Source organism: Humulus lupulus, chromosome 1, assembly GCF_963169125.1.
Source record: "Humulus lupulus chromosome 1, drHumLupu1.1, whole genome shotgun sequence".
In the NCBI taxonomy this organism is placed as follows: Eukaryota; Viridiplantae; Streptophyta; class Magnoliopsida; order Rosales; family Cannabaceae; genus Humulus; species Humulus lupulus.
Genome location: NC_084793.1, coordinates 31,930,818 through 31,952,820, shown reverse-complemented (window position 1 = coordinate 31,952,820; position 22,003 = coordinate 31,930,818). Strand labels below are relative to the sequence as shown.

General features: G+C 37.6%; 1 protein-coding gene across 1 annotated transcript; it reads right to left on the bottom strand.

Annotated features, from left to right (window-relative positions):
• Positions 1–5,763: 5,763 nt before the first annotated feature.
• LOC133821889 (GDSL esterase/lipase At1g09390-like) lies at positions 5,764–8,317 on the bottom strand. The gene is made up of 5 exons (XM_062254088.1): positions 8,052–8,317; positions 7,433–7,618; positions 7,114–7,277; positions 6,213–6,486; positions 5,764–6,077 (listed from the first exon to the last, which is right to left on the bottom strand). Exons 1-5 carry the CDS (start codon positions 8,314–8,316, stop codon positions 5,845–5,847), a joined length of 1,122 nt encoding a protein of 373 aa, XP_062110072.1. The 5' UTR covers position 8,317; the 3' UTR covers positions 5,764–5,844.
• Positions 8,318–22,003: the final 13,686 nt, after the last annotated feature.

Genomic DNA, 22,003 nt, shown 5'->3' with positions numbered 1-22,003 from the left:
CAAAGGGATCATCACCCTCAGGCTCAATGGTTACCATCTTCTTCTTGCAATCTATCATTGCCTCATACTTCTCTAACTAGTCCATATTCAGAATTATATCAAAGCCATTCATAACCAAATCTATCAAGCAACTGACAACTCCATGCCATCCACTGTCACTGGAAGTGATCTGACCCATCTCCTAAAACAACTAACTCCCCAGTAGGCAGAATAGTAGTCAACCCCACAGGATAAAAGTCACATGGTCTACACAGTCCATCATTGATCCTACTAGCAACAAAAGAGTGCGTAGCACCCAAATCAATCAAAACAATATAAAGGGTCCCATCACTAGAAAGATAACCTGTAACAACTGAGGGACTAGCCTCGGCCTCTGCCAGGGTCAAGGTGAACACTCAAGATGGCGTCAGGTTGTCCACCTTCTTGGGCTCTTCCTTTCTGGCTTTCAGGCAGTCCTTCTTCAGGTGTCCCACACTCCCACAGATGAAGTAGGCCTTCATCCGACATTCCCCAATATGGTGCCACGTGCACCAAGTACACTCCGGGAATGCTTTCCAGGTCTCACTGCCACCCTGGTGGACTATATGTATGCTCTGTGGCTTCCTATCTGACCTTGGAGCTAAAACTGTATCTGGAGTCTTTCTATTTTGGTAACTAGGGCCTCCGCCCCTACCAAAGCCTGCAAATGGAGGTCCTGGCCTCCTAGAATCCCTTCTGGCCACATTCTCACATTGATCTTGTTCTCTGTGCTCTCAGCTATAAGCGCCTTCTCCACAGCCTGTGCATAGATAGTCATTCCTAGCACAGTAGTGATACGTACATTCCGGGCTATCATAGGTTGTATCCTTCTGAGAAACCTCTCTCTTTTGCTCCCATCAGTGGGCACCAGATCCGTGGAAAACCTTGCCAATCTGTCAAACTTCAAGGCATAATCGGTCACTGACATATTTCCCTGAAGTAACTTATTGAACTTTTCAGCCTTCACAACTTTAACTGCATCATTGTAGTATTTCTCATTGAACATAGTTTCAAATGCTTCCTACTCCATAGTATTTACTGTCATGGTCTAGGATACCACCTCCCACCATATTCGGGCATCCTCCCAAAACATGTAAGTGGTGCAGGCCACTATCTCATTACCACCTACCCTCATGAAATCTAGGATGGTGGCTATCATAGTCATCCACTGCTCAACCTTCAGTGGGTCTGAGCTGCCCTAAAAAACCGGAGGGTGTTGCTTCTTGAACCTCTCATACAGGAGTTCCCATCTGTCTCCCCCTACTTGGGGCTACAATGACACTGGTACCACTGGCTGTAACACTGCTAGTATTGCACATTGTAGGTTCCCTGTTGGAACCTATTGCTGTCTAATCTCATCTTCCTGCCTCTGTAACCTGGCATGCATATCAGCAAGCACCTGTTGCTAGTTCTCTGGAGCTAGAGGTGGGGCCTGGCCCTAGTCATTCTCTTCCCTGGTCTGTATCTCTTGGCCAGCCAACCTCTCTGACCTTCGAGGAAGCATACTGATAACTATCCCACTCTACTGTGATCAAATTGGTCGTTAGGTAAGTAATTACTATACCTCTTGCCGCCTAACTAACCAAGACCGAACAAACAAACAAATGCAATGCTAATAAGCATGCCAACACGTAATACATTCAATCATGGTGCTAATAAGCACTTCCTGACATTCATCAGCAAATAACAACGCTAATAAGCATCTCTAGCATTCATAAGAAATTAATGATGCAAATAAGCATGTTCAAGCGTTTATACATATATAGCAATGCTAATAAGCGTGTTCTTTAGTCCCTGCCAGTATGAACTGTGCTGATAAGAATTTCCTGGCCTATATGCAAATAACAACGCTAATAAGTGGTTCCTTTGCATTCACAAGCAATAAAATTCTAATAAGCATATCTTTATCATTCATGCAACAATCAAGGGTCAGACCCTATCAGAATATCTCATGATCCCTAATAAGGCATGTAGATAAGGAGTATACATTTATTTAAACAGTCAAATACTTAATCACATAAGTAGTTACCAAACCATGAGTCGAGCTTGTCTTTAGTAGCGAGTGTACATGCCCGCTCAGTCTTCAAGAACCGTTAAACCTTGGTAGCTCTGATACTAAGTTGTAACGTCCTCCTAATCCAGGACTGTTACACTGTGTACTTTAAATGGTGTCAGACTTGATAATCAAGTCATTTGGTTATAAACGAGTAACTAAGGTTAATGTCAAAGGTTAGGGTTAAAAATTTTGGTCAAAGGAAACATTGACTTTTCATTTAAAAGTTTAATACATACATGGGATCCCAAAATGTTGCAAACAAGTGTTTAAAATGGTTTATACAAACCAAATGTACAACCAGCCGACCGAAGCGACAAAATAAGGGATGCAACCCTAGTTCCTCTGAGATATCCTCGGTCGTGGTGGTCGAGCAGCTGCATATGTACACGCTGCCACCGAAGCTCTCTAACTCATGGCTGGTCAAGCTTTCTTTCTCCTTACCTACACCACATAGCACCCGTGAGGCAAGGCTCAGTAAGAAAGCTTAAGCATGTGCATGAACAGTAAATACAGATTCTAAATACATATCTAGCATGCCAAGCAGTAATAACCTACTCATGCATGCACAATTACAAATAAATGATCATTGGATCATTCTAGGGCCTACTGCTCTAAATAGATGACCATAGAGTCAACCTGGGGCCCTATGCTCTAGCTATGTGACCATAGAGTCACCTGGGGCCCTATGCTCTAGCTATGTGACCATAGAGTCACCTGGGGCCCTTGACCTTAGCTTTTTGTAATTATCCATAGAGCTAGCCAAGCGCTTTGTTATCCAACAACCATAGGGTCGGCCAACGTAATAGTACGTCGTTAATTGGGCCTAAGCCTCTCGACCAGCGCGCAGCGCGCTATTGCCACCTTTGACTAATAAGTCAAGGCTTTAATTAGACATTCAGATAACCAGACAAACATATACAGATATAGATAAGCATACTTTAGACAATACAAGTATGCATACATATAAATCATGGTATCTTAATCAATTAAACACAAACACGGTTATAACCATGTTCCCTAACGGGGTCGAGCCTTACCTATGCAAACAAGGCAAACATTCATTAAACAATTATCCAGACACAGGGCATTCATGCATAACCTAAATCACATTCATTCTTAAGGTTCGAGCCCTATTCATAGTTATAATCAACAATCGGGCCAAGCCCTAATCACATATATCACGTATTGGGTGCAGTTTTCTTACCTTAGGTTCAAGTGCAATGTATATTAAGAACGATCCTCGAGCACGATCCCGGTTTTGAACCCCTAGTGATAATTGTTAGAGAATATATATTATACTCAATGGAAATATGAAAAAACCAAAATACAACTCTATGCAAAAAATATAATAGACAAGGTAATTGATTAAATAAACATTACAACTCAATTGCTCCAAATACAAGTAAATATAAAGAGATAGAAGAAGAAAATTACAAACTCAAAACAATAATAATACAAGTAAATAAGATCAACAAGATCAAAAGAATGAAAATAAAACCAATAAAAAGAACAAACTCCCACACAACCAAAGTGTAGAGTAGTGGGGATCACTAACTTGAACAAGGTTCAAAACCTTTGTCCAAAATCTTATTTCCCCTATTCTCTAAGCACTAAGGGATCTCTCTAGGATATAGCTCTCTGGAATAATTAAGCATCTATGGTGTATTTTCCAGCCAAGTGCTTTGTGGATGGAAAATTGTGTATCTTACAAGTGAGCATTAGGCTCCTATTTGTAGAGTTTTGAGACACCCTTTGAATTTCAAATTCCACCAATCCCCATGGCTTTTACCAATGATTAATTGGATGTTTTTGGAATTAAAATAGAGATTTGGGAGTTACTTGGATGTTGGAAACGTTCAAAATTGGATAAAACCGAAGTTTGGAAAATGTTGTCAGTCGCTTAGGCCGCGGCCCACGATGTTTTTTGCCTCTTGGGCCGTGGCCTGAAAAATATAGGCAGCGGCCCAAGTCATATTTTTAGCAACCAATTTTCCAAATTTTCCAAAACATTCCAAATTCATTCCCACTTGATTTTGTAACTTCCATACACATTATGGGAGTTAAAATCACATCTCTAACAGCCATATCTCTTATGGCTTTTGAAAAATTTAAATCAAAATGTGTAATATCAAATCTACACATTATTGGATAATATTTGGGAGTTACAAGTTGTTTTTTTGTAACTCCAAAATATGTCACATTTGCCACACACATGTGTCCAATTTTTGTGACTCTCAATAATATGTTACAAGGTGTGGCAAATCACATTTGTGTGACAAATCACATTATGTCACATTATTTAATCTAACATTATATTATTTCAAATAATATAACAATAACCTAGTCACAACCAATAGAGAATCTCATCAAAACGAGAGAATAAAGGCTTCTAGACTGAGTCCTAGCCTCCGGGACGTTGAATTCTACTAAACCGGGTAGTAGGATCGATCCCGAGCCCTTAGGTTTGAGTTCCTGTGCTCAAAACCCTCTCAAAACAAAAGACTCACAGCTCGCCCCAACTCAAAGAGCCCAAGGATTTCCTCTATTTCGACATGCGCCGCAGTGCGCCACTACTGGCGCCTCGACTCAAATGGAGGTTCGACACTTCCTTCTCCTTCTTGTTCATGAGAGTCGCAACGCCCCAAGAACAGGGCTGCGGCTCCCCATGAAAACTCTTAAATTTCCTCATTTTCTTCAAGCCAAAACCCACCAACAACCTATCCAAACTTAGCTAAATCCCCAAGGTAAAGTTCCCAATGTACTCAGCACCTCAAAACACACAAAACCCAAGCCTAAACTTGGCCAAAACCTCATCAAATCTCAAAATTCAGAATTGAGTTTCTAAATTCCAAAACTTAGCTAAAAACCATAAAAAACAGAGGGATTTAAGGCTAGAAATCGTTACCCTCAATTGCCCCAAGTGATGCTAAGCTTCTCCCCAAGCAATCTCGAGCCTAAAGTAGCATCGATTCCTCCTAAATCACAAGAATTCCCAAGGAAAATTAAGAGAGAGTGTGAAAGAGAGAGAGAGAGTGAACGTGTTTTTTCTTCAATTTTGGTGTTCGTGTGGTTTACTTAGACTTTAAGTAACTATAAGTAAATCCTGAGGCTCGGGGTACCAAAAACTTCCCAGAGGGAAAAATGGTCAAAACCCCCAAAAATCCCTCCTAATCTTACTAACTCCAAATATATCCTCGATTATTTATTCTCGTTACCCGATAACCTAGTAATCTACTAGTTACCCAAAATACCCCTTGACTCACCCCGAGTTGGGTATTAGGTCCCGTTGTGACTTTCCCGCTAACTTGCTCCCTAGGATCGCCTTGTGTCGAATAACCCAAATATATCTACATAATAATGTGGTCTCACACATATATCACATTTATGCACATATATTCCAAATATACCCGTAACGAGCCAAATTACGAAAATTACCATTGTAATAAGAAATAGGTCCACATGCATAATTAATACACATAAACATGCATATCTAGTCATATTATAATATAATTCACATGATCATATAAGTACACATATATATATCACATAAACGCATAATTTTTCATCCTAACCCCCTAATCAAGGCACTAAGGCTTATTAATTAGTTTGGGACATAATAATAATAATAATAATAATAATAATAATAATAATAATAATAATAATAAAGACATGTGGAATTCCATGATTAATTCTTATTAGTAGAAATGAGTCCAATAATATTTAATAATAATTTAAGTTATAATAATAAATTTGAAGGTAGGTAATTATTATTAGTTGTTACAAAAGTATCGGAAGTTAAGTTGAGGGGTGGAGTAGTTGGTAGAGAGTATTTTAGAAACAAAGAGAGCATTGGCAGCCTCTGAGTAGTGAACTCCATCCCAGCTTATGAACTTTGATCCATCCTCACATATGTTGTAACCAGCCACACCGCACGCTCGGCCCCGCACGTAGTTGTTAGGCGGTCCACCATACCCACAACACGCCATTAAAGGACTCTCAAAACCTATCATATCGATCATTATATAAAAACCAATCGATATACAACATAAACATATTGCTCAGCTAGTATTGCGCTTACCAAAAAGTACTACGTACGTAAGAAAACAAAATTATATGAAAATGTAGATTATATATATACCATAGATAGAGGGATTGGTGATGACACCGTATTTGATAGAGTACATGTCAACGTATACAATGGTAGCATCCTTCATTTCAGATCTGAGTTGTTCGCAGAGAGCATAGAGTTGTTCGTTGAACACTTTTGCAACATTATTTAGGGTTTGAATGCATCCATACTTGTCATTATCTCCTGTAAAATTTTGGCCAAGTATAGACAGAAGTTGTGGCGAACACCCTAGTGGCCCTGTATTGTGTACCCAAAAGTTCTTTCCTCCTTGTTCATACAATATCTACTTATGGAAGAAAACTACTATAGATCGTTACGATGATGTAATGAATATAGAAATTCCATATGGTACGTAGTGAATATGATGAAATGAATTTAGAAATTTATTTATGAGTGAATATTTTAAAATTTTTACAATTTCCTTATTTATACATGTATTTGTCTTGTAAATAGGTATGTATTTCCTTTCATCTGAGTGTCCATTATCATATTATGAGTTTATTCAAACAGATAAATTTTCTATTTTCTTTCCATTGTTTTTGGTATTATATATTGAGTGGATCAACAAGATTTTGATGTCTTAATTTTCATACTTTTGAATAATTAACAAGTATTAAAAAGATTGTAATTAAATTTTTATATGAGTCTTCCTTAGAGAAACTCAAACTTTATCCTACTTGGGGTCCCAATCAAAATATCCTTTTCTATACAAAAAGTCTTTAAATTTTGAAAATTATCATATTATATATAACAATTAGACAAATTTTATATTTTCAATTGGGCCTTTTCTCTATCTCGTAGCCGCAACATCATATAAACATATGTATATAAATACAATGACATGAATGTAATTAAATAGTATGTGTATATAATGATCATTTCATGTAATTAAATTAAGAGTTCTACTAACCCGAATTGAAGTTTGGATGACAGTAATGAAGGATGGGATATTTTCAACAACTTGTGCATAGGTAAGATTATCGAAAGTGAACGAACTTGCTAGATCATTTTGGCCAATGTCTATTATGTAGAGTGCCTTCTTGAACTCTTCCTCCTTAACCAAATCTTTGTATCCTTTATACACACACACACACAAACACACATATATATGAAACATTTCCCATTTACACGTTAATTATTTTTTTTAGTGTACACAATAATATATATGTATGTATTATGTGTGTTCATGAAAATTCAAAGGAAATCATTTATTTTACATACGTAAGTACCTTGTGATATAAGCTCAAGAGAACGAGCTCGAAATACGAGGAACTGGCGGATTTGGACATCCAAATTAAAAGGTTTGCGTTCAGGTAGGTTTGATGCACCACTCACAGCAAAATTTACTCCATGTGTGAAATTTGACCCCAAAGATTGGATGTATGGAGACAAATGATCTATTTTTACACTTTCACCTGGATTTAATTCATACCAAATCATTATTAGCTCTCCTCTTGGCACACAAAATATGTAGAGTTTTAGGCCCTTTGGGCTTTTATCCTGAGGAGTTGGGTTAGACTTTGACATTAAAACCCACTACAAGCCCATATATATATTTTGTGGGATTTGTTTTCTTAAAAAATAATTAATCTTTATATCTATGCCAAAAAAAATCATAAAAAATACAAGATAATCTTTTACATCAACCATAAAAATGATTACATATACCATATGTAAATTTCTCTATAATCCAGATGCGTGTGGGTTGTGGTTTTATATATTCTGCATGGAGGATGATCGATGAATAATACACACTAGAAACAAGCTTATATATATACACAAGTTCAAACTCCATTATTATTAACAATATGAATGGAAAATGAAGTGTTAAAAGGGGGAGACTCTTACAGAGAAAGTCAATCATGAGACGACCATCGCATAATCGACCAGTTGGGCGGTGGAAGAAGGTGCGGCCAGTGGGAGGTCCGAAGATGATTCCATATCCAATGGCGAATCCACCTGTGTCTGAATTGGAGTCACCAAAGTTGAATATCACTGCCTTTTTGCTACAAACATCACCACACTTAACCGATACACCAAATCCAAACAACACACTACTACTCAACATCACTGCTACTACTGACCACATCTTCATCTTCATCTTCATCTTCATATCCATTACTAAATCCCTCTCTCTTTTGGTTTTTGTATATAGTAATAAACACTTCCCAAGTAGATATTAATAGTGTGATAATATATCGTTTTTTTTAACATGTGAAAACTGACCCACTTGTGTCACCCACTTGTGTCAATTTATCAATTAATCTGAATATATACAAGGCTTGATTATTAATTTATTTTCAACCCTACATCTTGATAATCTTGTCCGTAAAATAATGTCAACATTTATGTTCACCAAGGGTCATGGTACGAATATCAAGACAAACAGTCATATAATAAAATAAGTTGATTGATGAAAAAAAAAAGAAGACAAGTTGGCCATTTAAAAAATTACAAATTGAAACTGAGTCTATACTAGCTAGCAAGATGCCTTCTAATTTAGTATTTAGAGTGTTCTTTTTTTAAGGTATTGACATTTTATAACGAGTAAATAGCATCGGAAATATATTTTATATCAAATATATTAAATGTTTTTAAAATGTTATAATTCTATATTTATTTATCTATTTTTGCGATAAATATACTTAGAGGTGTTTGTTATGGGGTAATCCTAACGTGGAGTAATATTCGATATTTTTATGGAATCTCTCACTTAAATGCAGAAATGCAAAAAGTTGTATTGAGTATAAATTGCAGCTCAAAGAATGGTGACTGCTGCTATAGTATATATAACCAATTGAGATATTACATAATACAGAATTGGTCCAATGGACACTATACACGTGTTGCCTCACACTATTCTATGTAATAAGAATTTGTTATCAGCTGAATATTCTAGAGTAAATGACTCATACTGCAGTGTCATCCGTGGTATTACATGGCTGTACACGTGGGAGCTGATGTGTTGTTTTTACACCACCCCTCAAACGAAAGGGTGATGCTATCACTCTAAGTTTGGAAACCAGAATCTGGAATCGTGTGTGAGAGAGGCTCTTGGTCAGACAATTAGCTATTTGATCTGCTGAGGGGATGTAGCGTACTTCTAGCTCCTTCTTCAACACTTTATCACGTACAAAGTGGACATCGAGCTCAATGTGCTTTGTCCTTGCATGGTAAACTGGGTTAGAAGCTAATGCTCCTACGCTAACATTGTCACACCAAATGATTGGTTTTGGAATAACAGAGAGCTTCAACTCTTGTAGAAGAGACTCAATCCACGTAATTTCTGCAGTGGCTTGGGCTAGAGCTCGGTATTCAGATTCAATACTTGACCTTGAGACAACCGCCTGTTTCTTGGATGACCATGACACTAATGTATTTCCAAGATAAACACAATAACCAGCCACTGAACGTCTATCATCTGGGCAGCAAGCCCAATCGGCATCAGAAAACCCTATTATATTCAGTCTCTCACTGTAAGCAATGTGAAGACCAATGTTTACACTGCCTTTCAAGTATCACAGAATCCGTTTGGCAGCACTCCAATGGGTTGTGGTTGGTTCCTGGAGGAATTGACTCAGTTTGTTAACTGAGTATGCTATGTCTGGCCGTGTGTGGCAGAGATATTGGAGAGCACCAATGAGACTGCGATAGTGAGTTGGATTTTTCAATGGGTCTCCATCGGTCTGAGATAATGGTCTTCCTACAGTCATAGGAGTAGGTACCGGATTCAGGTTCTTCATATCAAATTTGGTCAGAAGCTCTTCAATGTATTTGGTCTGTGTTAGATACAAACCGGTGTCATCTCTGTGAACCTCTATACCAAGGAAGAAATTCAAAGGCCCAAGGTCTTTGAGGGTGAAACTCTTGTTAAGGGCAGCTATAAAACCATGGACAACTTTGGAGTTATTCCCTGTCACAATGATGTCGTCCACATATATCAAAACCAAGATTTTTACTATGCCGTGAGTGTAGAAGAAGAGTGAGTTATCATCCTTTGAGTTTATGAACCGCCAAGTGAGCAGTGTCTGTTTGAGTCGATCGAACCACGCACGAGGCGCCTGTTTTAGCCCATACAGAGACTTGTGGAGTTTGCATACATGGTGCGGCTTATCTTGATCCTAAAATCCTTGTGGATGGGTCATGTACACATCCTCTTCAAGATTGCCATTTAGGAAGGCATTATTGATGTCAAGCTGTCGGATTTCCCACTGCATAGAGATAGCTATGGTGAGTACTATACAAATAGTGGAGGCTTTTAACACAGGACTAAATGTCTCTCCAAAATCAATTCCGGGTCTTTGGTGAAATCCTTTGGCCACTAAGCGTGCCTTGAAGCGCTAGAAAGAACCATCGGAGTTGGTTTTCACCTTAAAAGCCCATTTGTTACCAACCAAGTTGTAATGAGGTTAAGGAGGAACAAGGGACCACATGTCATTGGTTGTTAAGGCACTAAAGTCCTCATTCATAGCAGCACGCCACTCATCATTTTGTAAGGCATCAATTATAGTGGCTGGTTCATCGCAACTGGAGGTCCAAACAGCCTGACCAAGATACACTTTGGGCTTGTAAATGTCGTGCTTCGAGCGGGTAACCATAGGATGAGATGGTTTGGGTGGAGCAGGTGGAGGAGAGGAATTGGTGCGGCTAGAGGAAGTTTGAGAACCAGCTGGTGATGCACAAATAGAGTTAGAAGGACAATATGTACTAGGTGAAGTGTGAGCGATTACCTGTGTGTGAGAAGAGGAGGTGTGGTCAGCAGGTGGTGCTACTGCAGTGGCATTCTCTCCATGAGGGGCAGTCGGGTTGATGGGTTCAGGCACAATATGAGGTAGATAGAACCCCCCTAAGTGCATAGGAGCTGCCTGAAGTTCAATGGTGTGAGTATTAAGAAAACCATTGCAAAAAGGAAACTCAAGTTCATTAAATGAGACATGCCGAGAGATGTACACCCTGCCTGTGGAACTAAGGCATTTAAATCCTTTGTAAATCTCACTAAAACCCTGATTGACACATTTAAGAGTGCAGAATTGGAATTTATGAGTGTTGTATGACCATAGGCAAGGAAAACAGGCAGCACCAAATACTCGGAGTGAGGAGAAGAGGATGGCTGAGAAGGTGTAGTGGGAACATCAAACTTGTACAGACCATCCTTAAGTTTCCCTTGGAGCAGCACCACCCCTGCCACCTTGTCCTTCACACAACAGAAATCAAAATGAAACTCTATGAGTACATTGTTATTAGAGGTTAACTGAGAAACAATGATAAGATTTTTTGTAATCTGTTGTGATGCCCCGAATTCTCCGATGTGTTTTAATGGCGGGAATAGTAGGCCGGGAGGGCCATACTTGTTTAATCATGCCATTAATTGATAGAATGCCTGTATATGTGAATTATATTATAATATGATGTTAAATGCATGCATGTGGGTCCACATTTTTAATTACAGGGGTGTGATGATAATTTGGCCCGTTGAGGGTATAATTGTATAATTGTCGGTGATATGTTGTTGAGACCACATTATAATGTGGGTTTTTTCGAGCTATTCGGCATGAGACGATCTTGGATTATTGATTAGCGGTCTAGTCATAACAGGTTTAAGTTCAGGGCTCGGGTTTAGTCTCGGGGTGACTTTAATGATTAGAGCGTTACCGGGAATTAAAGGGTAACGAGATATGAATTATTGGTGTTTGGGATTATCGAGAATAGCGGGAATTGGAGAGCGTTAATTATGATTAACGAGATAGGTTGGAAATGACAATTTTGCCCTTGGGAGACTTTAGAAACTCTTAATTGACCTAGGGGTATAATGGTCTTTTTACCCCTAGGATAGATATAAAATTTTGGGCTGTGAAACAGAGGGGAAAACAGAGCAAGATAGTGAAGCTTACCCGTACCTTCTCCTTCCTTCATCTCCTTTGGGAATTTTTGAGTTCTTGTTGAGGATCCAAGCTTGGGAAGTAGACCTTGGGAGTTTGGGAGAGTGTTCCACCATTGAAGAGCATCACAACCTGAGTTTGAGGTAAGTTTCCAGCCATTAATTTTCTGGTATGCTCTGTTTTGGTGTTAGTTTTCAGCTTGTGATTTCTTTGTGGATAGTTGGAATTAATGGAAGTTTTGGTTGGGGTTTAACTTGGGTTTTAATGAGGAAGTGTTATAGATCAATTTTAGGGGTTGTATTGAATGTTTGAGTGGTGTTTGAGCTTGGTTTGAAAGGTTGGTTCCAAGGGAAATCGCACGGGAAGAAAAACCAGGGAATAGGCTGAACTTGAGGTTGGGCCGCGGCATGGCCAAGGAGGGCCGCGGCCCTTGAAGAGTGCTGAAGGAGGCCGCCTCTGTTTGAGGGGCGGGCCGCGGCATGGCCAAAGAGGGCTGCGACCCTTAGTGGCTTTTTGGCCAGAAATGAGTTTTTGGCTTGGGGATGCTAGCCTTAGGCCTCGGGGTCGATCCTACTACCCGGTTTAGTAGTGTTCGATGTCTCGGAGGCTAGGTTTTGGTTTGGGAACCCTTTGTTATTCATTTTATTGATGGAATCCCATAATTGGTTATGACCAGGTAACCGCTAAGGGGCAAAAAGACAGGTCGTTCTCAAGGGCCATTCTTATTATTAATTCTCACTCGAACCTGATGTAAGAAAACTGCACCCTGTGTATGTATGACATGCATGATTGTTATTGAGGCATGTTGATTGGTAAATGTGGATATGGATTGCCTATTAAATGCTAGCGAAGTGTTGTTACTTGTATATGTACTGACTAGTCAGGGACACTGACCTAAGAGTCAGAAATGGCATTGCGTCATGAACGTCGAGCCAAATGAAGATTAGATCTAATTGATATCAGCGTTGAATGGCTCTAAAGCATTAACGCTGGACCGACCCTAAGGTCGATAAACTTATAAGCGCTTGTCTAGTCTAAGACTAGTTACTAGAGTCAGGGCCAGGGGCCCAGGTGACTGCTTGTCACATGGCTAGGGAACGCTATTCCAGGGCTATGACTCTAAGGTCATGAGGAATGTTATGTTGGTGACTAGTCACCATGCACCTATCCTGTTCAAACTTATAAAAGTTCACTTGTTTATTAAGCCTCGGTGACCCTACCGTCACAAGGCTAAAGGGAGCTGGACCCAACTTAGTGACTTTTGCGACTGTCACCTATTTGTTTGGACTGATAGTCCTGAATGATTGTTATGATAATTGTTCATATTATATCATGCTTTATTGTGTTTTCTTGCTGGGCCTTGGCTCATGGGTGCTATGTGGTGCAGGTAAAGGGAAAGAAAAGCTCACCCAACCTTGAGTGGAGAGCTTAGGTAGTGATGTGTACATATGCGGCCGCTTGACCACCATGGCCAAGGAGTTCTATGAGGAACTAGGGGGTTTACCCTATTTTTGCCACTTAGGTCGGCGGGTTTGTAATTTTGAAACTGTAATGACCATTTTGAGTTGTAAATAACTTGTAAATGTTTTTATGGGCCCATGAACAGTTTTATGTATTTAATAAAAGATATCCTTTCATTTTTATTGGTTTTTCCACCTTAACTTGTTAATAACACTTAGAACACATTTTTAACCAAATGACTCGGGTAGCGGGTCAAAATTTCCGGTTCACCGTTCACCGTAATTGTTCTGGGGTAACCAGGGCGTTACATTTGTGGAACATGAAGCATGCTTTTAAGAATAAGGGGATTAGAGGAAAGAGTGTGTAAACAGCCAGAACTAGTATGATCAATGGGTAGTGCCTTGCCATTGCCAATAATCACTGAATCCTTACCATTATACCCAGATGATGTGGTTAATTTGGCTAGATCTGAAGTGAGATGATCACTTGCCCCACTATCTACATACCAATTGGCATTGTCAAGAACCTCAAGGGATGCAACAAAGGTCGTGTGAGGAGAATGTGGTTGAGACTGAGTAAGAGTTGGATTTGAACCCATATACGCCTCATTGAATCAATTGTAGCACACAGCAGCAGTGTGACCCAGCTTCCTACAAACTTGACATACGAGTCTAGAGCCATGACCTCTACCATCCCTTCCTCGAGCACGTTGGCTTGGGCTACGATCAGAACGAGGATTCCCGAAGGAAGAAGAGCGACCCCTTTGGTGAGGAGAGGACAAGGAATGACGCTTCGAAGGAAAGGAGGAGTCCCCTTTGGTGGCCATATTTGTAGTGATGGAGTTGAGAAGCTTAGGAGTGGGTAAGGCATGAAGTCGTTCAAGACGGATATCATAGTGGAGGAGGACATCTTGAAGTTCTTGCCAGCTGATAGACGATCGAGCCTCAATTTGAACCACGATCGAGAGATAATCTGAATCTAAGCCATTCAGAACATTAGTGACCAAGTGATATTCAGGATAGGGATTACCTGCAAGGGCAAGAATATCAGCCCACACACGCATCTGTCAAAGATACTCAGCCATGGAGTGCGATCCCTTCCGAGCAGTCTGGATCTTGGTGCCAATGTCATCTTCTTGAGCCTTGGAGTGAGTCCCGTAGAGCAGCTCAAGAGACCGCCAGAGATCCGCAGCAGACTGACATCCCATAACTTCAGTGGCCACGACTTCCATCATGGAGCCGTAAAGCCATCCCATAAGTAGTTGATCGTGAACAATCCAGGTATCAAAGGCTGGATTGAGACGAGAAGAAGCGACCCCAAAGCCAGAGGTAGGAGCGGAAGCATCAGACATTGTCTCGGGTGTACAGCGTACGGACCCATAGATGTAGCCAACAAGGCGGTGACCCCGAATAATGGTGAGAACCATCTTGTGTCAGAGAGAAAAAATAGTGCGGTCAAGCTTAAGAGCAAAAGGCTGAGAGAGAGTGTTGGGATTGAAGGGAGCTGTGAGAGGGGCGCCAGGGACCACATGGGCCTCGACGGCGGCAGTCGCCGGCATGGTACCAACGGCGATGGCGGAGGTAAAGTGAACTTGAGCTTCAGCATGGCGGAGGCCGAGAGTGCTCTGATACCAACTTAAGAAATGCAGAAATGCAAAAAGTTGTATTGAGTATAAATTGCAGCTCAAAGAATGGTGACTACTGCTATAGTATATATAACCAATTGAGATATTACATAATACAGAATTGGTCCAATGGACACTATACACATGTTGCCTCACACTATTCTATGTAATAAGAATTTGGTATCAGCTGAATATTCTAGAGTAAATGACTCATATTGCAGTGTCATCCGTGGTATTACATGGCTGTACATGTGGGAGCTGATGTGTTGCTTTTACACTCTCTCTCTTAGTTGATGTTGATTTACTCAAAATAAAGAAATCCTTCACTTTCCAGCTCTTTCGGCTAACACTCACTTCACAAACAAAGAAAATCAAAATCTGAACTAAGATTTCCTTGTTTTCTATCTATGGCTTAGAAATTTATTAAGTCTTTGTTTTTGTTTTTTAATTTTTGTTATCTTTTTGTTTTATTTTTTGGGTGGAATATGTTAATTTCTATTCTCTTTTTCTCTCTGGAATGACGCAATGTGAGCTTGTTCTGTGATTTGTAGACACATAATTGTTTAGATTCTTGGAATTGTGTGGTGAAAGTTTTGGGGATTATTAGAGTGCATTTGAAATATAAATAATGTGTTTTTCTATAAGTTACGCCACTTGCTTCAAAATTTTCACCATTAAGATACTTGCTTTAGAGTTTTTGGGGATTATTGGAGTGCATTTGGATGAGTAGTGTTATCTTTCTAGCTCTTTCTTTCATGCTAGTTGATGATTTTAAAGGTGGCTGGAATGGTACTGGTGTCACCTTTATTTAATTTTGAATGTCAAAATCACATCTTTGTAGATAAGTATATTCACAAGAGCCTGAACAAAAGTGTTGATTTCTTACATATATAAGGTCATGTATCAGACAGCACGTATATAACAAAGTGCTGAGTCCATAAACATTGCACTCTACTTATATATGCTTGGTGCATTTACTAATTGTGTGGTCAGAGTTTTGGGGATTTTTGGAGTGCATTTGAAATATAATTAAAGTGTTTTTCTATAAGTTATGATGCATGTATGTGAGTGAAATTCTCTTTTTGTGCTTATTTTCGAGTACAATTGGGATATTCCATGTTTGAGACAATGATGTTGGAGCTCATATTCTGTATATTCTTGCCTGAAATTTTATAACTAGTGTGCTCTTTTAATTTGTGTGTATATATTAGATTGGATAATAATAGGTTATATGATGATTTTTTTACTGGCCCCTCAACAAGATATTCCCCTATTTCTATATAGTTCTCTCTCTTAATCCTATTTCTTTCTCATATATGCTTTGTTTTTCTCCCTTCGTTCTACATAAACTCTACACTTAAACAAACATACTAAAGAAATCTTACCATCTGCTATGAGCAAATATACTATAGAACGTTATGACTGCAGTACCTTCACTACAACAAATTTGATATACAATGACTCCTACAATATCTTACACCATTGGTGTAAGGCATTAAAACTTATCAGGGATTTTAAATGTCTGATGGTGGGAGACATTGAAAGTTTTATTAATGACTACAATTAGAAGACATTAAAAACTGTGGAAGACATAGAAAATATGCTGGATACGTGGCCAGGGTGACATCTAACGTCTCCCAATGGGAGACGTTGGATGTCCCCCTTATATTTATAACGCTTTGCTTCTTCTTCCTCCTTCGCATCAGTCGATTACAGAAAGCAAAATATATGAAGGGGCTGCATTTTTTAAGGTTTTAAGGTAAGTTTTTATCAATTTTCATGAATTTTAGTTAATTATTTTGAAAAAAAATCATAGGTTTAGCATTAAGATGAGTAATATACATGGTTTTGTGTTAGTTTTACATTTTTATGCGTTTTTTTCTATACATTGTAGGATTTATTAGTTTTTCCATGGTAGGTTTCTATAGATTTAGGATTTCTTAGTTTTTTTTTTAATTTAACCTATCACATTGTATAGATTTCATTAGAGTATATATGTCCATGATTTTTTTTTTTAATTTTTATCATTATTTATTTCGAAATTTAGATATATTTTTGTATATATATTTAAATTCTAACTATTTTGTTATATATATAGTTATGTTAAAATAAATTTATTAAATAATTTTAAAAATATAAATATATGAAAATTTTTATGTTTTTGTTGATTATTGAGTTTTTAGGTTATGAAATTTTTTATTGATTTTTTGTTTAGGTTAATTAGTGGCTTATTGGAGTTTTTTTTTATTTGTTTAAAAATCATTTACTTATTAAATATTTGTTTAGTAATGTTTAACATATTAATTAATTTAATTTCGTAGGTAGTGATTTTGTTGGTGAAATTTTAGAGAGTATTTTGCATCAAAATTTCTATATCAACCACACATTTGAGGTAATTAAGTTTCTAAAATTACAATAATAAGTTATATATCGCTAGCTATTTAGTGATATTTTATTTATTATTTATTAATTTAATTTTATTGGTTTGTGGATTTAATAGCGAATTTGATTACTACGTGAAGTAATTTTGCTAGCTTTTGGATTATTAATTGCAAGATGTACATATATATTCTCTTACTTCTACTTTTAATATTATTAAATAAATGTTAGAGGAGTTTGAATATCTTAAATATTCATCCATAGTGAAGTAGGTTCTGAGATTAAAATTTTGTGCTGCGGTGATAACGGAAGGTTGAGAACTTGTGAATTTTAGTGAAGTAGGTTATGAGAAATTTGGTTGTGTGCTGCTGAGCTATAAGGAAGAAACTTATTGTATGTTGTTTGAATTGTTTGTTTTGCTATTCACATGCAGATGGTTAGGTCGCTATTATAGGGGAAATGCTGCCCGATTTTATCTAGGATAATAAACAATTAGTTTTATATAGACATCCAACTTTATCACGTGCTTATTTAGTGTCGTTTCTTTTTTTTTTCATAGACATAGGAGAATATATGGATAAACAATGGATGTTAGCAAATAGGTTATCTGCGAAATATAGGAACGGGGTCGATTTGTTCTTAAGGTTTTGTTCGAAAAATGTGAAAGACCCAAATTTTACTTATTGTCCATGTTTTAAGTGTGGAAATGTTAAAAACATGGATCTTAAAAAGATTAAAGAACACTTATATTTCAATGGAATCGACATGAGTTACACAATTTGGTATTACTATGGGGAGATAGCTCCTATTGCTCCAACTCTGCCAAGTAGACCAAAATGAGTGGGGAGGAATATAGTAGAGGAGAACTGAGATCCATTAGATGAAATGATTGACGACGCACATTATGGATTAGGAGTAGACCCAAATAAGTTTGAGACACTCCTTAATGATGCTGAGAAACCAATTTACCCTGGTTGTACAAGATTTACAAAATTATCTACGCTTCTTAGGTTGTACAATCTAAAAACTAAACATGGCTGGAGTGATAAAAGTATTACTGATTTATTTAGTTTTTTGAAGGAGTTATTTCCCGAAGATAATGAAATTCAAATTTCATTTTATGAGGCAAAGAAGACGTTATGCTCCTTAGGCATGCAGTACGAAAAAATTCATGCATGTCCTAATGATTGCATATTATATCGAAATAGCTTTGCAGACACAAAATCGTGTCCTACTTCTGGTGAGTCACGATGGAAAAAGAAAAGAAATGGTGACGATGTCAAGGAAGGAGTACCTGCCAAAGCTTTGTGGTACCTTCCGCCAATTCTTCGTTTCATCCGATTGTTTAGAAATGCCGAACATGCTAAAAGTTTGTCGTGGCATGCTAATGAAAGAATAAATGATGGTAAATTAAGACATCCAGCTGACACCCTAGCTTGGAATAGAGTTGATTTGAAGTGGCCTTCTTTTGGAAATGAATCTCGTAATATTCGTCTAGGTCTTTCGACTAACAGGTTTAATCCACACGCATCTCTTAGCAGTAAGTATAGTTGTTGGCCTGTTATGCTTGTTATTTACAATCTACCCTCATGGTTGTGTATGAAGAGAAATTTTACGCTTTTGACGTTGTTGATATCAGGACCTAAACAACCTGGTAATGACATTGACGTCTATCTAGCTCCTCTTATAGATGACTTGAAAACTTTGTGGGATGAATGGGTTAAGGTTTATGATGCGTATAGGCAAGAAGAATTTAATCTTAGAGCGGTCTTATTGTGGACAATTAATGACTTTCCTGCTTATGGAAATTTATCTGGGTTTAGTGTGAAAGGATATAAGGCTTGAAACACTTTCGGAAAATATGTTATATGGGACATAGGAATTTCTCGCCTAATACGCATAAACTTCTGACTTGGAAGAAGGCATTCAATGATAAACAAGAGTTTGAGGAGGCTCCTGAGCCATTGAATGGGATCCAAGTACTTGAGAAGATGTCTAAAATTATGTTCAAGTTAGGGAAGCCTAAAGTTCGTACACCTACAAAGATGAAACGTAGTCATAAGGCTAAGGTTGAGCCAAAATGGTGTTATAAAAAGAAATTTGTTTTCTTCAAACTTGAATATTGGCCTTTCTTACTTATACACCATAATTTAGATGTTATGCACATAGAGAAAAATATATGTGATAGTTTGATTGACACTTTGTAGAATATTCCTGGGAAAACTAAGGATGGAATTAAGGCTAGACAAGACTTGGTTGCAATGGGTATAAGGGATGAATTAACTCCAAAACCAGATAAGAGACGGACATATTTACCTTCCGATGCTTACACTCTTACTAAAGAGGAAAGAATGGAAATTTGCAGATGTTTGTTTAATATAAAAGTTCTAGACGGATATTCCTCAAATATAAAGTCATTGGTAGACATGAAAAGTTGTATTCTGACTGGTATGAAATCTCAGTCGTATTCTAATGCAACATTTACTACCAGTGGCCATTCGATCTGTGTTGCCTAGGAAAGTTCAAGATGTAATCACAAGGTTATGCTTGTTTTTCAAGTCATTATGTTGTAAGGTGATTGACCTGCTTAAGTTACCCAAGTTAAGAGATGAAATTGTTGAGGTATTGTGTGAGTTGGAGAAATATTTCCCGCCTGCATTTTTTTTGATATAATGATCCATCTGACAGTTCACTTGGTTAGAGAACTAATATATTGTGGTCCCGTTTATTTAAGATGGATGTATCCATTTGAGCGATATAAGAAGATTCTTAAGGGGTATGTTAGGAATAGAAGTCGGCCAAAAGGATGCATCGTCGAATGCTATATTGTAGAAGAGGCAGTTGAATTTTGTTCTGAATACATGACTGGTGTACAAAGAATTGGGTTAAATGATGTTGAAAATGTTGAGATTCAGAGTCGTCGTGGTAGCATTGTATGCACAGTAAGTCGAGATATACTAGATGAAGCGCATCGTCTTGTGTTGCAGAATATAAATGAAATTCAACCTTATATCGAGTGAGTTATATTCATATAATACATTAAGTTTAAGTTGTGTAATTTTGTATGTTCAGTTGTTTAACAATATATGTATAATTGAAGGAAACATTTTAATCGGATAAAGACCAAATTCCATCCAAGTCAATGAACCCAAAATGGTTACAAGACGAACATTATCGAACTTTTAGTAGTTGGATAGAATAAAAGGTGAATTGTGTTGATTATGGAAAGTTGTCATTCATTAATAATTACAAGATGACATTGTTGGTTGTTTTTGGTATGTTGATTTAATAGGTTGTGTCAGAATTACAAAACACATCAAATAAGGTTTCAGACATCGCTAAGTGGATTGCTCGAGGACCTTCTGTTAATGTCATCAAGTTTTCATCATACATGATTAACGGTACTCTATTTAACACTAGGGAGCGCGATAACAACAGAAGCACACAAAACAATGGTGTTAGCCTTATTGCTAAAACTGTGCAAGTCTCCAGTGCAAAAGACAAAAATCCAGTTGAATGTGATATGCTTCTTATGGAGTAGTTGATGAAATTTGGGAGTTAGATTATATCACAACTCGAGTACATGTTTTCTTTTGTGATTGGGTGAAAAGTGACAGCGACATAATATATGAAGATTTTGGTTTCACACTAGTTAATCTAAAACGAATTGGGCACAAATCTAACTGATTTATATTAGATTCACAAGCCAAACAAGTATTTTATGTGAATGATCCTTCAGACAACCAATGGTCAATTGTTCTTCCAACGCAAACAAGAGAATGGAACATTAAAGATGGTGATTTACATGATATACCCCTCAAAGAAGAACTTGTCACATTCACCGCAATAGAAGATAATGATGAAGTTGATGATGATTGTATTTGTTTCCGTGAAAACAGTGAAGGATTATGGGTTGATGATAATGGGTCTTGAGGTACCATTTAATGAGTTAGATATGTTTATGATATGTGAAATTTTTAGTTTCATCTTTTGGTTTCATCTTTTTGTTTTATCTTTTGGTTTCATCTTTAATTCAAATGTTTGTATAACTTTTTTATTTTATGATTATGAGTGTCCAAAATGGTTATAATAATGATATTTATGTTTCACAGATGGAGGGTGATCCTTTTGGTGGTAGTTCTGATGATGGGGAGCATCGCCCTCATTCTCAGCCAGTGGAACAAGAAAATAAAACTGTGAGAGGATGCACATGGATGTCTAAAAACACCAAAAAAATTGTGAGTGAAGGACATCTTACACATGTTGAATACAATGAGTATGGTCAAATAGTTGGTGAGACTAGAAGTAATGTTTCATCACAACTTGGAGCTATTGTTCGAGCCACTGTGTCCATCAACACTAATAATCAGAATGATGTTAGTATGGTGGATAAAAATAAAATATGGGATACAATGAAGGTATGGTTTTATTAATTATATTTCATTTAATATTTTAAA

Bases quoted from the DNA above. Each gene is read 5' to 3' on its own strand.
- LOC133821889 (XM_062254088.1), bottom strand. From the start codon at position 8,316: ATGAAGATGAAGATGAAGATGAAGATGTGGTCAGTAGTAGCAGTGATG. The intron at 7,619-8,051 runs GTAAGAGTCTCC...AATTAAATCCAG, and splicing joins TCTCATGATTGACTTTCTCT to GTGAAAGTGTAAAAATAGAT. The intron at 7,278-7,432 runs GTACTTACGTAT...GTGTGTATAAAG, and splicing joins TCTTGAGCTTATATCACAAG to GATACAAAGATTTGGTTAAG.